We start from the raw sequence: 15,049 nt of genomic DNA, 5'->3' as shown, positions 1-15,049 counted from the left end.
TGTTCTTTGTTCAAAACTGCACACGGTATTCCTTGTGTGGCCTCATCAAGCCCTGTATAATTGCAGCAAGACATCCCTGCTCCTGTACTTGAATCCTCTTGCTATGAAGGCCAACATATAATTTTCCTTCTTTGCCGCCCGCTGCACCTGCATGCTTACCTTCAATGACTGGTGTATGAGGACACCCAGGTCCTAGAACATAGAACAATACAGCGCAGTACAGGCCCTTCGGCCCACGATGTTGCACCGAAACAAAAGCCATCTAACCTACACTATGCCATTATCATCCATATGTTTATCCAATAAACTTTTAAATGCCCTCAATGTTGGCGAGTTCACTACTGTTGCAGGTAGGGCATTCCACGGCCTCACCACTCTTTGCGTAAAGAACCTACCTCTGACCTCTGTCCTATATCTATTACCCCTCAGTTTAAAGCTATGTCCCCTCGTGCCAGCCATTTCCATCCACGGGAGAAGGCTCTCACTGTCCACCCTATCCAACCCCCTGATCATTTTGTATGCCTCTATTAAGTCTCCTCTTAATGTCCTGTTGCACATTCCCCTCTCTTAATTTTATGGCCATTCTCATTTCTGCTTTCTCATTTTTGCTGCCAAAGTGGATAACCTCACATTTATCCAGATTATATTGCATCTGCCATTTATTTGTCCACTCACTCAACTTGTCCAAATCACACTGAAGGATCTCTGCATCCTCCTCACAGCTCACCCTCCCACAACTCCCCTTCCCACCTAAACTTGGTGTCATCTGCAAATTTGGGGATCTTACATTGTGTTCCCTCATCTAAATCTTTAATATGTATTGTGAATAACTGGGGTCCTAGCATTGATTCCTGCGGTATCCTACTAGTTACTGCCTGCCAATTTGAAAAAGACCCATTCGTTCCTACTCTTTGTTTCCTGTCTTCCAACCAGTTTTCTATCCATCTCAATACACTACCCTAATCCCATGCGTTTTAATTTTGCACGCTAATCTCTTCTGAAAGTCCAAAGATATCACATCTACTGACTCCCCCTCATCAACTCTACCAGTTACACCCTCAACAAATTCCAGTAGATTTGTCAAGCATGATTTCCCCTTCATAAATCCATGCTGTCCGATCCTACCACTATTTTCTAAGTCCTCTGCTATAAAATCTTTGATAATTGATCGGGTAGAGTGGGAGTATCTCTGGGAAGTGTTGAGGAGGTTTGGGTTCGGGGAAGGGTTTATCAGTTGGGTTAAGCTCCTGTATAAAGCCCCGGTGGCGAGTGTGGTTACGAACCGGTGGAGGTCGGAGTATTTCCGGCTGTATCGAGGGACGAGGCAGGGGTGCCCCCTGTCCCCTCTGCTGTTCGCATTAGCAATTGAACCTTTGGCCATGGCGTTAAGGGAGTCAGGGAAATGGAAGGGGGTGGTTCGAGGGGGAGAGGAACATCGAGTGTCGCTGTACGCAGACGACCTGTTGCTGTATGTGACGGATCCAGTGGAGGGGATGGTTGAGGTAATGCAGATCCTACGGGAGTATGGAAATTTTTTGGGCTATAAGCTCAATGTGGGAAAGAGTGAGCTCTTTGTGATCCATCCGGGGGACCAGGGAAGAGGGATAGACGACCTACCGTTGAGGAGGGTGGAAAGGAGCTTTCGATACTTGGGGATTCAGGTAGCTAGGAGCTGGGGGGCACTGCACAAACTTAATTTGACGCGGTTGGTGGAACAGATGGAGGAGGATTTTAAAAGGTGGGACATGTTGCCACTCTCGCTGGCGGGTAGGGTACAGTCGGTTAAAATGGTGGTCTTCCCGAGATTGCTTTTTGTATTCCAATGCCTCCCAATTGTGATCACTAAGGCCTTTTTTAAGAGGGCATTACGGGATTTGTGTGGGCGAGCAAGACCCCGCGGGTAAGGAGGGGGCTCTTGGAGCGTAGCAGAGATAGAGGAGGGTTGGCGTTGCCGAATTTGGGTGGTTGTTATTGGGCAGCCAACGTGGCAATGATCCGTAAATGGGTGATGGAGGGAGAGGGGGCGGCGTGGAAGAGGTTGGAGATGGCGTCCTGCAAAGGAACGAGCCTGGGGGCGCTGGTGACGGCACCGCTGCCGCTCTCGCCGACCAGGTATACCACGCGCCCGGTGGTGGCGGCAACGCTAAAGATCTGGGGGCAGTGGAGACGGCACAGGGGTGCGACGGGAGCCTCGGTGTGGTCCCCGATCAGAGACAATCATCGGTTTGTCCCAGGAAGGATGGACGGGGGATTTCAGAGCTGGCATCGGGTAGGGATTAGAAGAATGGGGGACCTGTTCATTGACGGGACGTTTGCGAGCTTAGGGGTGCTGGAGGAGAAGTTTGGGCTACCCCCGGGAAACGCTTTCAGGTACATGCAAGTGAGGGTGTTTGTGAGGCGGCAGGTGAGGGAATTTCCACTACTCCCGGCACAGGGGATTCAAGATAGGGTGATTTTGGGCCTATGGGTCGAGGAGGGCAAGGTGTCGGCGATATATCAGGAGATGAAAGAAGAGGAGGAGGCTTTGGTAGAGGAGCTGAAGGGTAAATGGGAGGAGGAGTTGGGGGAGGAGATTGAGGAGGGGCTATGGGCTGACGCCCTAAGTAGGGTTAATTCCTCTTCCTCGTGTGCCAGGCTTAGCCTGATACAATTTAAGGTGGTTATAGAGCGCATATGACGGGGGCGAGGCTGAGCAGGTTCTTTGGGGTGGAGGACAGATGTGGGAGGTGCTCAGGAAGACCGGTGAACCATGTCCATATGTTTTGGTCATGCCCGGCACTGGAGGGGTTCTGGAGGGGAGTGGCGGCAACAGTATCTAAGGTGGTGAAAGTCCGGGTCAAGCCAAGCTGAGGGCTAGCACTATTTGGAGTAGTGGACGAGCCGGGAGTGCAGGAGGCGAAAGAGGCCGGCATTCTGGCCTTTGCGTCCCTAGTAGCCCGGCAAAGGATCTTGCTAATGTGGAAGGAGGCGAAGCCCCCCAGTGTGGAGGCCTGGATAAATGATATGTCAGGGTTTATCAAGTTGGAAAGGATTAAGTTTGCCTTGAGAGGGTCTGCGCAGGGGTTCTACAGGCGGTGGCAGCCGTTCCTAGACCATCCCGCGGAGCGTTAGATGGAGGCCGGACAACAGCCACCCAGTGGGGGAGGGGGAGGGGGGGGGGCATCGTTCGTGTGGGGGGGGGGGGGGTTCTCTGGGGGGGCATTTGAGCAAGAAAACACATGAATGATCCGGAAGCTGACATGTACGGGAAGAATCCAATGTACAAAGTTTTGTATCTTATTGACTTGCCAGGTTCATGTCTTGCCACGCAAGTTCTTTTTCTTTTCTTTGTTACGGGGGAGGGGGGGGGGTTGTTTGTAAGGTGGAAAATATTGTTATTGAAAAATTCTTAATAAAAACATATTTAAAAAAAAAAAAAAAAAATCTTTGACAATGGATTCTAGAATTTTCCCCACTACCGATGTCGGGTTACTGGTCTATAATTCCTTTTCTCCCAACCTCCCTTTTTAAATAGTGGAGTTACATTAGCTACCCTCCAATCTGCAGGAGCTGTTCCAGAGTCTGTAGAATCCTGAAAGATGACCACCAATGCATCCACTATTTCTAGAGCCACTTCCTTAAGTACTCTAGGATGTAGATCATCAGACCCTGGGGATTTATCAGCCTTCAATCGGACCAATTTCCCCAACACCATTTCTCTACTAATATTGATCTCCTTCAGTTCCTCCCTCTCAATAAACTCTGTGAACCCCAACATTTCTGGTACATGATTTATGTCCTTATTTGTGAAGACTGAGCCAAAGTATGTGTTTAGTTGCCCAATTATTTGTCCCTTATTATACACTCCCCTGTTACTGACCTACATTTGTCTTTACCAATCTTTTACTCTTCACATATCTATAGAAACGTTTATAGTTAGTTTTTATGTTCCTTCCAAACTTAATCTCGTACAATATTTTCCCCTTCTTAATCAATCCCTTGGTCCTTCCTTGATGAATTCTAAACTGCTCCCAATCCTCAGACCTGTTGTTTTCTTGACCAATTTGTATGCTTCTTTCTCTGATCAAATACTATCTCTAATTTCCCTTGTAAGCCATTGATTGGCCACCTTTCCCATTTTATTTTTGTGCCAAACAAGAATAAACAATTGTTGCAGTTCGCCCATGCACTCCTTGAATGGTTGCCATTGCTTATCCACTGTTGTCCTTTAAGTAACATTTCCCAATCTATCATAGCCAACTTGCGCCTCATACCATTGTAGTTTTCATTATTAAGGTTCAGGACCCTAGTCTCAGAATCAACTACTTCACTCTCCATCTTGATGAAAAATTCTATCATATTATGGTTGCTCATCACCGAGGGGTCTCGCAGGACGAGATTGGCAATGATTCCATTCTCATTACACAGTACCATGTCTAGGATGGCCTGCTCTCTAGTTGGTTCCTCACCATATTGGTCGAGAAAACCATTGTGTATAAACTCCCAAGAATTTCAGGAAACCCATGCGCATACAGTTAAAGTCAAAATCCCTGGTTAAAACAGTGGATAATTAGCATTTCACATATTTGAATAACCAACATTCTTGTACCACGGATATTTCCCATGTACTGAACATCACATTCAGCTGACAATTTCTGCTCTTTCAATCTGTCACCTCCACACACACCCTTCACCTTATTCCTTCTAGGGCAGGGATGGTAACTTTAATTGTAAATCACTGAAAAGATTGCTAATTTATGTTCCAGTACAAATAGTGTTATTCTATTGTTTGTACTAATAGCAATTGGAAAATTCAACTTGAAATATTTACAACAGAGAATCACTGATGAAAGTAAGGCAGCAGTCAGCATATTACATAAAAGAAAGGCTTGGATTTAGATACCGCCATTCAAAGGCTCAAGAAAATTACTAACCACCTCATTGAAGTACTCGTGTGCACCTCTTAGAACCAAGCTTGGGAAAGGTTACTTTGCACCTTCCTGGCCTGGGTGACTCAGTATTAGAGTATGTGGCTCACCTACCGACTGAAACTAGTGATAAGTTCTTATTTGTCACGAGGTTCAACTGGAACAGTTCTGTTAATTTAATGGAATCTGCACAATTATACATTAGTGTACGTTATTCATTTTGATTTTAATTATTTTTCAGATTTGGGAATTGGGGATTTTATTCCCTTGGACGTTAATCATCTAAACATTTGCAAACCTGGGAGCAGGGATTCTTTCCTTTACCAGCGAAGTCTGAAATTTATAAAAGATGCTCTGGCAAAAGAATTCAAAGGCTGAATTATGGTCTCACTAAGCAGCCATATTTCCGACTTTAGTGAACAAATCGTACTTTACATGGTACTTTGAAGCAATGTAAACAAAACTTTGAAAAAGCCATTGCTTGCTATGTTTTAGGATTATACTAGAAATTGTGGTATATAATAAATAAAACAAAGAATATACATTTATAATATTATTGTAGGCCCACAAAGGACAATCTGCTGGTGCGTAAATAACTATTTTGTTTAAAGGATATAATTTTTATTAAACGATTGTACAAAAAAAACTATGCTTCAAAATCCATATGTTTAATGAAACTGGTGTTATTTATTACTGAGTTTGCTTTGCAACCTTTTTAATTAATTTGATTTTGTTCTTTGGGTTTACAAGAAAAGGCAACACACAGTATTACAGTAATGTCAAAACTTGGTTAATCAAATTTGCACAATAACTTCCACTAGTTTTCCATTGTTAATGCTTTTAGTTTTACCTAATGATGGGACATGGTATTACAGTATATCACAATTATTCAACAAATGGCACAAAGTTGAAGTTGCAAACGTCTTTATGGAAGTATTTGCCAGGTGTGTATGTTGGGTTGTAAAACCAATCTTCCTACATTTGGAATGATTTTGTTCTGCTTAATAATAGAGAAAACAAAGGTTCACTTTGTGATTGTCTTGCACAAACATCTGAAGAACCACAACGTCACAGGAAGCAATGCAGATGTTTTTGTTCTCAGTGGAAGATGCCTTGACGACATTTATTTTCAAAACAAATATTAAAGAAATTTGAAAATTCAGACTTGTTTTTAAAGATTCTCATCTTTTAAAAGAAAAATATAAAAATGGGATGAAACAATACAAAATATTATATTTGCAAATTTTTTGTGAGATGTAAGAATTTTCACCAATGCAGATTTCCCCAAAATGTTTTATAACCAGTTAAGTGCTTTTGAAGTGTAATCCTAAAAAGGTGATCAGGAGATCACGGTGGAACAGTGGTCTGCCACTGCTGCCTCACAGGGCCAGGGACCCGGGTTCAATTCCAGCCTTGGGTGACTATCTGTGTGGAGTTTGTACGTTCTCTCCATGTCTGCATGAGTTTTCTTCGGGTGCTCCGGCTTCCTCCCACATTGCAGGTGAGGTGGATTGGCCATGATAAATTTCCCCTTAGTGTCCAGTGATGTGCAGGTTAGGTTTTTGGATTGTGTGGTGGCCATGGGTAGAGTGCTTATTCAAAGGTGCAGACTCGGATGGGCCGAATGACCTCTTTCTGCACTGTAGGGATCTATGATTCTGTGAAATACAAATATTCAAGATTATAGTGCTGAAAGATGAAATGAAACAGTTCATAATGTAAGTACCATTTGAGAGGAACTTTTGGAATAGAAGTGGATACTGTCAGTGGAACTATTGGAGTAGCGTCATACAAATATAGCTGTGAGTGAAAGACAAGGATGAGGTGCAGCTATGGAGTAGGGACTTGTTTTTCGAAAGACTGGTCTCTGTAGATGGTATTGATAAGAAGGGTAAAATTCCAGATCAATTCTACATTAAATCTTATTTTGAAACCAAAACTCTGAGCATCGACCACTAAATGGAAGTTAGCAAATTTTCCCTTGGATTTCAACCTGCAAGAAATAAAACACACCTCAAGAAAAGTAAAAGTTTTCAGATTACCACTTCAGGCTTATCCTGAGCTCTATGGCCAGACATCCATCAAGGTAAAAATATACCTTTTTTTAAAAAAAAAAAAATATTTTTATTCAATTTAAGCAAATTTTCAACAAAACCACCCCCTCTTACAGAAAAAAGAAAAGCATAAAACACTTATATCGCCAATTCCCCCCAATATACAACCCCCCCCCCCCCATAAAACAATAACACATACCTGAAACCCCCCCCCCGGGTTGCTGCTGCTGCTGACCACCTCCTAACGCTCCGCTAGAAAGTCTAGGAATGGTTGCCACCGCCTGAAGGACCCTTGCACAGACCCTTTCAAGGCAAACTTTACCCTCTCCAATTTAATGAACCCTGCCATGTCGCTGATCCAGGCTTCTACACTTGGGGGCTTCGCATCCTTCCACTGTAGCAGAATCCTCCGCCGGGCTACCAGGGACGCAAAGGCCAGAATACCGGCCTCTTTCGCCTCCTGCACTCCCGGCTCGTCCGATACCCCAAATAATGCGAGCTCAGCTTGACCCGGGTGTTCACCACCTTAGACACGGTCCTCGCAAAGTCCCTCTAAAACCCATCCAGTGCCGGATACGTCCAGAACATATGGGCGTGGTTTGCTGGGCTCCCTGAGCACCTAACGCACCTGTCCTCTACCCCAAAAAACTACTCAACCTCGCCCCTGACATATGCACTCTGTGAAGAACCTTAAATTGTATCAGGCTAAGCCTAGCGCAAGAGGAAGAATTAACCCTACTCAGGGCATCAGCCCACAGCCCCTCTTCTATCTTCTCCCCAAGCTCCTCCTCCCATTTACCCTTTAGCTCCTCCACTTCCTCCCTCTTCCTGCATCTCCTGATAGACCGCCGAGACCTTGCCTTCTCCAACCCACACCCCGAGAGCACCTATCTTGAATCTTACGTGCTGGAAGCAGTGGAAATTCCCTCACCTGCGCTCTCACGAGCGCCCTCACCTGCATGTAACTGAAGGTGTTTCTGGGGGGGAGCCCAAATTTCTCCTCCAGCGCCCCAAGGCTCGCAAACGTCCCATCTATAAACAGGTCCCCCATTCTTTTAATTCCTGCCCGATGCTAGCTCAGAAACCCCCATCCATACTCCCCGGGATGAACCAATGGTTCTCTCGGATCGGGGACCAAACCGAGGCCTCTACCTCACCCCTGTGGCGCCTCCACTGCCCCCAAATTTCAGAATCGCCACCGCCACCACCGGACTCGTGTACCTTGTCGGCGGGAGCGGCAGCTGTGCCGTCACCAGCGCTCTCAGACTCGTGCCCACACAGGACGCCATCTCCAGCCTCTTCGACGCCGCCCCCTCCCCCTCCATTACCCACATGCGTATTATCGCCACATTGGCAGCCCTGTAGTACCCACACAGATCAGACAACGCTAGCCCTCCTTTGTCCCTGCTACCCTCCAGAAACACCCTTTTTACCCTCGGGGGGCCTTATTCGCCCACACGAATCCCATGATGCTCCTGCTGACTCCGTTTAAAAAAGGCCTTGGGGATCAGGATGGGAAAGCACTGGAACACAAAGAGGAATCTCGGAAGGACCGTCATTTTCACCGACTGCACCCCTACCCACCAACGACAGTGGCAACATATCCCACCTTTTAAACTCCTCCTCCATCTGCTCCACCAGCCGCGTCAAATTGAGCTTGTGCAGGGTCCCCCAACTCCTAGCCACCTGGATCCTCAGGGTACCCGAAAGCTCCTTTCCGCCCCTCTTCAGTGGAAGCTCGTCTATCTCCCTTCCCTGGTCCCCTGGGTGAATCAAAAGAGCTCACTCTTCCCTGCGTTAAGCTTATATCCGGAAAAGTCCCCGAACTCCCTGAGGGATCCGCATAACCTCCGGCATCCCCGTCCACTGGATCCGCCACATACAACAGGTCATCGGCATACAGTGACACCCGGTGTTCCTCCCCCCCCCCCCCCCCCCCCCCGCCGAACCAGTCCCCTCCAGTTCCTGGACTCCCTCAGTGCCATGGCCAAAGGCACAATTGCCAATGCGAACAACAAGGGGGATAGGGGACACCCCTGCCTCATCCCCCGGTGCAGCCGAAAGTATTCCGACATGCGCCGGTTCGTGGCCACACTCGCCACCGGGACTTCATAAAGTAGCCTAACCCAACTGATGAACCCCTCCCGCTCCCGGCGGTTAATGCGTGATCATCTTCTGGAGGGGGGGGGGGAGAGAAACACAAGCAGCAACAGTGTTAGATGGTCCGACGCATGCAGCCCAGCAATTGGGTCCTATGATGGCATCAGCGCACAGGGCCATTGTGGCTGGCATGGGTGGGTGCAGCCATGTGGGTCATGGCAGGGGTGGGACCGTGCCCCTTGTGGCGAGGGAGGGGTTACATGTGTGTGGGGGGGGTAGTCAGGTTGGTGCCAGGGGCACAGTGCTGGGTACTCACCCTGGCTGCCCTGAGGAGGTCGTGCATACTTCTTCCTGCACTGGTCCGCGGTCCTGGCCACGGGCCGATGGACTCAGCCACCTCTGCCCACGCACGGCGAACAATGGCGGCCCGCTGTCCTGCGGCCCGGAGTACAGAACCAGCCTGGTCTCCTCCACGGCTTCCAGGAGGGTGTCCAATTCACCATCTCTGAATCTCGGGGCTGCTCATCTGGCAGCCATCTTGCCTGCAACGGCTGTGTGTGTGTGTGTGTGTGTGGGGGGGGGGGGGGGGGGACGGTGGGGGGTGGGAGGGAAATTTCTTCAGCTGCCGCGGCGTCATGTGAATGACGCAACCCGCGTATCAGCAGCCGATTGGTGGCGCACCCTCGGGCGCTTCACATTGCGCCCCTGCTGGCCCCTTGTGGGCCGTTGAATTCCTGCACCTGGGGACTCAAAAACGCCGTCGTGAAACGCCGTGGTTTTCACAACGGCGTCAACACTTAGCCCCATTATCGGAGAATCCAGCCCAAGGTATTTACTTTGAACCTCTATACAGAGTCCATCAAGTCAGAAATAGAAATCAAGGCTTTATCCTCCAGCTTCTTGATCAAACCAAAACTAAAAGCAACATCCAAGTCTGAGTAAGGAACATTCCAGGGCAAAACCTGACAAATCAGCACGATCCATTGATTTTTTTTTTTTTTTAAATAATATTTTATTGAAAATTTTTGGTCAACCAACACAGTACATTGTGCATCCTTTACACAACATTGTAACAATACAGATAATAATGACCTTTTTAAATTTAAACAAAAACAACAAATAAATAAATATTAAATAACAAAAAAAAAAACTAGCCCTAATTGGCAACTGCCTTGTCTCAGGCCACCCCCCCCCCCCCCCCCCCCCAAGTCCTGGGCCGCTGCTGCTGCTGCCTTTGTTCTCCCCTATCTATCTTTCCGCAAGATATTCGACGAACGGTTGCCACCGCCTAGTAAACCCTTGAGCCGACCCCCTTAGGACGAACTTAATCCGCTCTAACTTTATGAACCCCGCCATATCATTTATCCATGTCTCCACCCCCGGGGGCTTGGCTTCTTTCCACATTAGCAATATTCTGCGCCGGGCTACTAGGGACGCAAAGGCCAAAACATCGGCCTCTTTCGCCTCCTGCACTCCCGGCTCTTGTGCAACCCCAAATATAGCCAACCCCCAGCTTGGTTCGACCCGGACTCCTACTACTTTCGAAAGCACCTTTGTCACCCCCATCCAAAACCCCTGTAGTGCCGGGCATGACCAAAACATATGGGTATGATTCGCTGGGCTTCTCGAGCACCTCGCACACCTATCCTCCACCCCAAAAAATTTACTGAGCCGTGTTCCAGTCATATGTGCCCTGTGTAATACCTTAAACTGAATCAGGCTTAGCCTGGCGCACGAGGACGACGAGTTTACCCTGTTTAGGGCATCTGCCCACATCCCCTCCTCAATCTCCTCCCCTAGCTCTTCTTCCCATTTCCCTTTTAGTTCGTCCATCATAGTCTCCCCTTCGTCTCTCATTTCCCTATATATATCCGACACCTTACCGTCCCCCACCCATTTCTTTGAGATGACTCTGTCCTGCACCTCTTGTGTCGGGAGCTGCGGGAATTCCCTCACCTGTTGCCTCGCAAAAGCCCTCAATTGCATGTACCTGAATGCATTCCCTTGGGGCAACCCATATTTCTCGGTCAGCGCTCCCAGACTCGCAAACTTCCCATCCACAAATAGATCTTTCAATTGCGTTATACCTGCTCTTTGCCACATTCCATATCCCCCATCCATTCCCCCCGGGGCAAACCTATGGTTGTTTCTTATCGGGGACCCCCCCAGTGCTCCGGTCTTTCCCCTATGTCGTCTCCACTGTCCCCAAATCTTCAGTGTAGCTACCACCACCGGACTCGTGGTATAGTTCCTTGGTGAGAACGGCAATGGGGCTGTCACCATAGCCTGCAGGCTGGTCCCCCTACAGGACGCCCTCTCTAATCTCTTCCACGCCGCTCCTTCCTCCTCTCCCATCCACTTACTCACCATTGAAATATTAGCGGCCCAATAATACTCACTTAGGCTCGGTAGTGCCAGCCCCCCCCTATCCCTACTACGCTGTAAGAATCCCTTCCTCACTCTCGGAGTCTTCCCGGCCCAAACAAAACCCATGATACTCTTTTCTATCCTTTTGAAAAAAGCCTTCGTGATCACCACCGGGAGACACTGAAACACAAAGAGGAATCTCGGGAGGACCACCATCTTAACCGCCTGCACCCTCCCTGCCATTGACAATGCTACCATATCCCATCTCTTGAAATCTTCCTCCATCTGTTCCACCAACCGCGTCAAATTTAGCCTGTGCAATGTGCCCCAATTCTTAGCTATCTGGATCCCCAGGTAACGAAAGTCTCTTGTTACCTTCCTCAACGGTAGGTCTTCTATTTCTCTACTCTGCTCCCCTGGATGCACCACAAACAGCTCACTCTTCCCCATGTTCAATTTATACCCTGAAGAATCCCCAAACTCCCCAAGTATCCGCATTATTTCTGGCATCCCCTCCGCTGGATCCGCCACATATAGTAGCAGATCATCCGCATATAAAGATACCCGGTGTTCTTCTCCTCCCCTAAGTATTCCCCTCCATCTCTTGGAACCTCTCAGCGCTATCGCCAGGGGCTCAATCGCCAGTGCAAACAGTAATGGGGACAGAGGACATCCCTGCCTTGTCCCTCTATGGAGCCGAAAATATGCCGATCCCCGTCCATTCGTGACCACACTCGCCACTGGGGCCCTATACAACAGCTGCACCCATCTAACATACCCCTCTCCGAACCCAAATCTCCTCAACACCTCCCACAGATAATCCCACTCCACTCTATCAAATGCTTTCTCGGCATCCATCGCCACTACTATCTCCGTTTCACCCTCTGGTGGGGCCATCATCATTACCCCTAACAACCTCCGTATGTTCGTGTTCAGCTGTCTCCCCTTCACAAACCCAGTTTGGTCCTCATGAACCACCCCCGGGACACATTCCTCTATTCTCATTGCCATTACCTTGGCCAAGACCTTGGCATCTACATTGAGGAGGGAGATTGGTCTGTAGGACCCGCATTGTAGCGGATCCTTTTCCTTCTTTAAAAGAAGCGATATCGTTGCTTCTGACATAGTCGGGGGCAGTTGTCCCCTTTCCTTTGCCTCGTTAAAGGTCCTCGTCAGTAGCGGGGCGAGCAAGTCCAAATATTTTCTGTAAAATTCAACTGGGAATCCGTCCGGTCCCGGGGCCTTTCCCGTCTGCATGTTCCTAATTCCTTTCACCACTTCTTCTACCGTGATCTGTGCTCCCAATCCCATCCTTTCCTGCTCTTCCACCTTGGGAATTTCCAGCCGATCCAAAAACTCCATCATTCTCTCCCTCCCATCCGGGGGTTGAGCTTCATACAATTTTTTATAAAATGTCTTAAACACTTCATTCACTCTCTCCGCTCCCCGCTCCGTCTCTCCATCTTCGTCTCTCACCCCCCCTATTTCCCTCGCTGCTCCCCTTTTCCTCAATTGGTGTGCCAGCAATCTGCTCGCCTTCTCTCCATATTCATACTGTACACCCTGCGCCTTCCTCCATTGTGCCTCTGCAGTGCCTGTGGTCAGCAAGTCAAATTCCACATGCAGCCTTTGCCTTTCCCTATACAGTCCCTCCTCCGGTGCTTCCGCATACTGTCTGTCCACCCTCAAAAGTTCTTGCAACAACCGCTCCCGTTCCTTACTCTCCTGCTTCCCTTTATGTGTCCTTATTGATATCAGCTCCCCCCTAACCACCGCCTTCAACGCCTCCCAGACCACTCCCACCTGAACCTCCCCATTGTCATTGAGTTCCAAGTACTTTTCAATGCATCCCCTCACCCTTAAGCACACCCCCTCATCCGCCATTAGTCCCATGTCCATTCTCCAGGGTGGACGCCCTCTTGTTTCCTCCCCTATCTCCAAGTCTACCCAGTGTGGGGCATGATCCGAAATGGCTATAGCCGTATATTCCGTTCCCCTCACCCTCGGGATCAATGCCCTACCCAACACAAAAAAGTCTATGCGTGAATAGACTTTATGGACATAGGAGAAAAATGAGAACTCCTTACTCCTAGATCTACTGAATCTCCACGGGTCCACCCCTCCCATCTGCTCCATAAAATCCTTAAGCACCTTGGCTGCTGCCGGCCTCCTACCAGTCCTGGACTTCGACCTATCCAGCCTTGGTTCCAACACCGTGTTAAAGTCTCCCCCCATTATCAGCTTTCCGGTCTCTAGGTCTGGGATGCGTCCTAGCATTCGCCTCATAAAATTGGCATCGTCCCAATTCGGGGCATACACGTTTACCAACACCACCATCTCTCCCTGTAATTTGCCACTCACCATCACGTATCTGCCTCCGTTATCCGCCACTATAGTCTTTGCCTCGAACATTACCCGCTTCCCCACTAATATAGCCACCCCCCTGTTTTTCGCATCCAGCCCCGAATGGAACACCTGCCCTACCCATCCTTTGCGCAACCTAACCTGATCTATCAGTTTCAGGTGCGTTTCCTGTAACATGACCACATCTGCTTTAAGTTTCTTAAGGTGTGCGAGTACTCGTGCCCTCTTTATCGGCCCGTTAAGCTCCCTCACGTTCCACGTGATCAGCCGAGTTGGGGGGCTTCCCACCCCCCCCCCCCCTTGCCGGTTAGCCATCATCTTTTTCCAGCTTCTCACCCAGTTCCCACGCAGCTGTATTTCTCCCAGGCGGTGCCCCCCCGCCCATCCTTTCCCGTACCCACTCCCCCCTTTCCCCAGCAGCAGCAACCCAGTAATTCCCCCCTCCCCCCCCCCCCCCCCCCCCGCTAGACCCCCCGCTAGCGTAATTACTCCCCCCATGTTGCTCCCAGAAGTCAGCAAACTCTGGCTGACCTCGGCTTCCCCCCGTGATCACGGCTCGCCCCGTGCGGCGCCCCCTCCTTCCTGCTTCTCTATTCCCGCCATAATTATCATCGCGCGGGAACCAAGCCCGCGCCTCTCCCTCGGCCCCGCCTCCCATGGCCAACGCCCCATCTCCTCTCCCTCCCCACCTCCCCACATCACCACCTGTGGGAGAAAGAAAAGTTACCATACCGCAGGATTAATCATACAATCCCTCTTCGCCCCCCCCCCCACTCGTCCCACCACTTTGTCCAAACGTTCATTTTCGTAGTCCAATCATTCCAATTTTTCTTCTACAATAAAAGTCCATGCTTCATCCGCCGTCTCAAAGTAGTGGTGCCTCCCTTGATATGTGACCCACAGTCTTGCCGGTTGCAGCATTCCAAACTTTATCTTTTTTTTGTGAAGTACCGCTTTGGCCCGATTAAAGCTCGCCCTCCTTCTCGCCACCTCCGCACTCCAATCTTGATAGACGCGGATCACCGCGTTCTCCCATTTACTACACCGAGTTTTCTTCGCCCATCTAAGGACCATTTCTCTATCCTTAAAACGGAGAAATCTCACCACTATGGCTCTGGGAGCTTTTCCTGCTCTCGATCCTCGCACCATAACTCGGTATGCTCCCTCCACCTCCAACGGACCCGTCGGGGCCTCCACTCCCATTAACGAGTGCAGCATCGTGCTCACATATGCCCCGACGTCCGCCCCCTCCACACC

At 49.1% G+C, this 15,049-nt stretch overlaps 1 protein-coding gene across 8 annotated transcripts in view; it reads left to right on the top strand.

Moving 5' to 3' along the window:
• Positions 1-6,069, top strand: part of serac1 (serine active site containing 1) — a 256,450-nt gene extending 250,381 nt beyond the window's left edge. For all 8 annotated transcript variants that reach the window (XR_011945462.1, XM_072502719.1, XM_072502689.1 and 5 more), the window contains one exon: positions 5,149-6,069. Coding sequence is in view for 7 of the 8 variants with exons in the window: in XM_072502719.1 (XP_072358820.1) it covers positions 5,149-5,285 (137 nt within the window). In the remaining variant the exon portion in view is untranslated. The remainder of the gene's footprint in view (positions 1-5,148) is intronic.
• The last annotated feature ends 8,980 nt before the right edge of the window (positions 6,070-15,049 follow it).

Source organism: Scyliorhinus torazame, chromosome 1, assembly GCF_047496885.1.
Source record: "Scyliorhinus torazame isolate Kashiwa2021f chromosome 1, sScyTor2.1, whole genome shotgun sequence".
Classification (NCBI taxonomy): domain Eukaryota; kingdom Metazoa; phylum Chordata; class Chondrichthyes; order Carcharhiniformes; family Scyliorhinidae; genus Scyliorhinus; species Scyliorhinus torazame.
The sequence above is the reverse complement of the archived record's forward strand: the minus strand, read 5'-3'. Positions and strand labels throughout refer to the sequence as shown.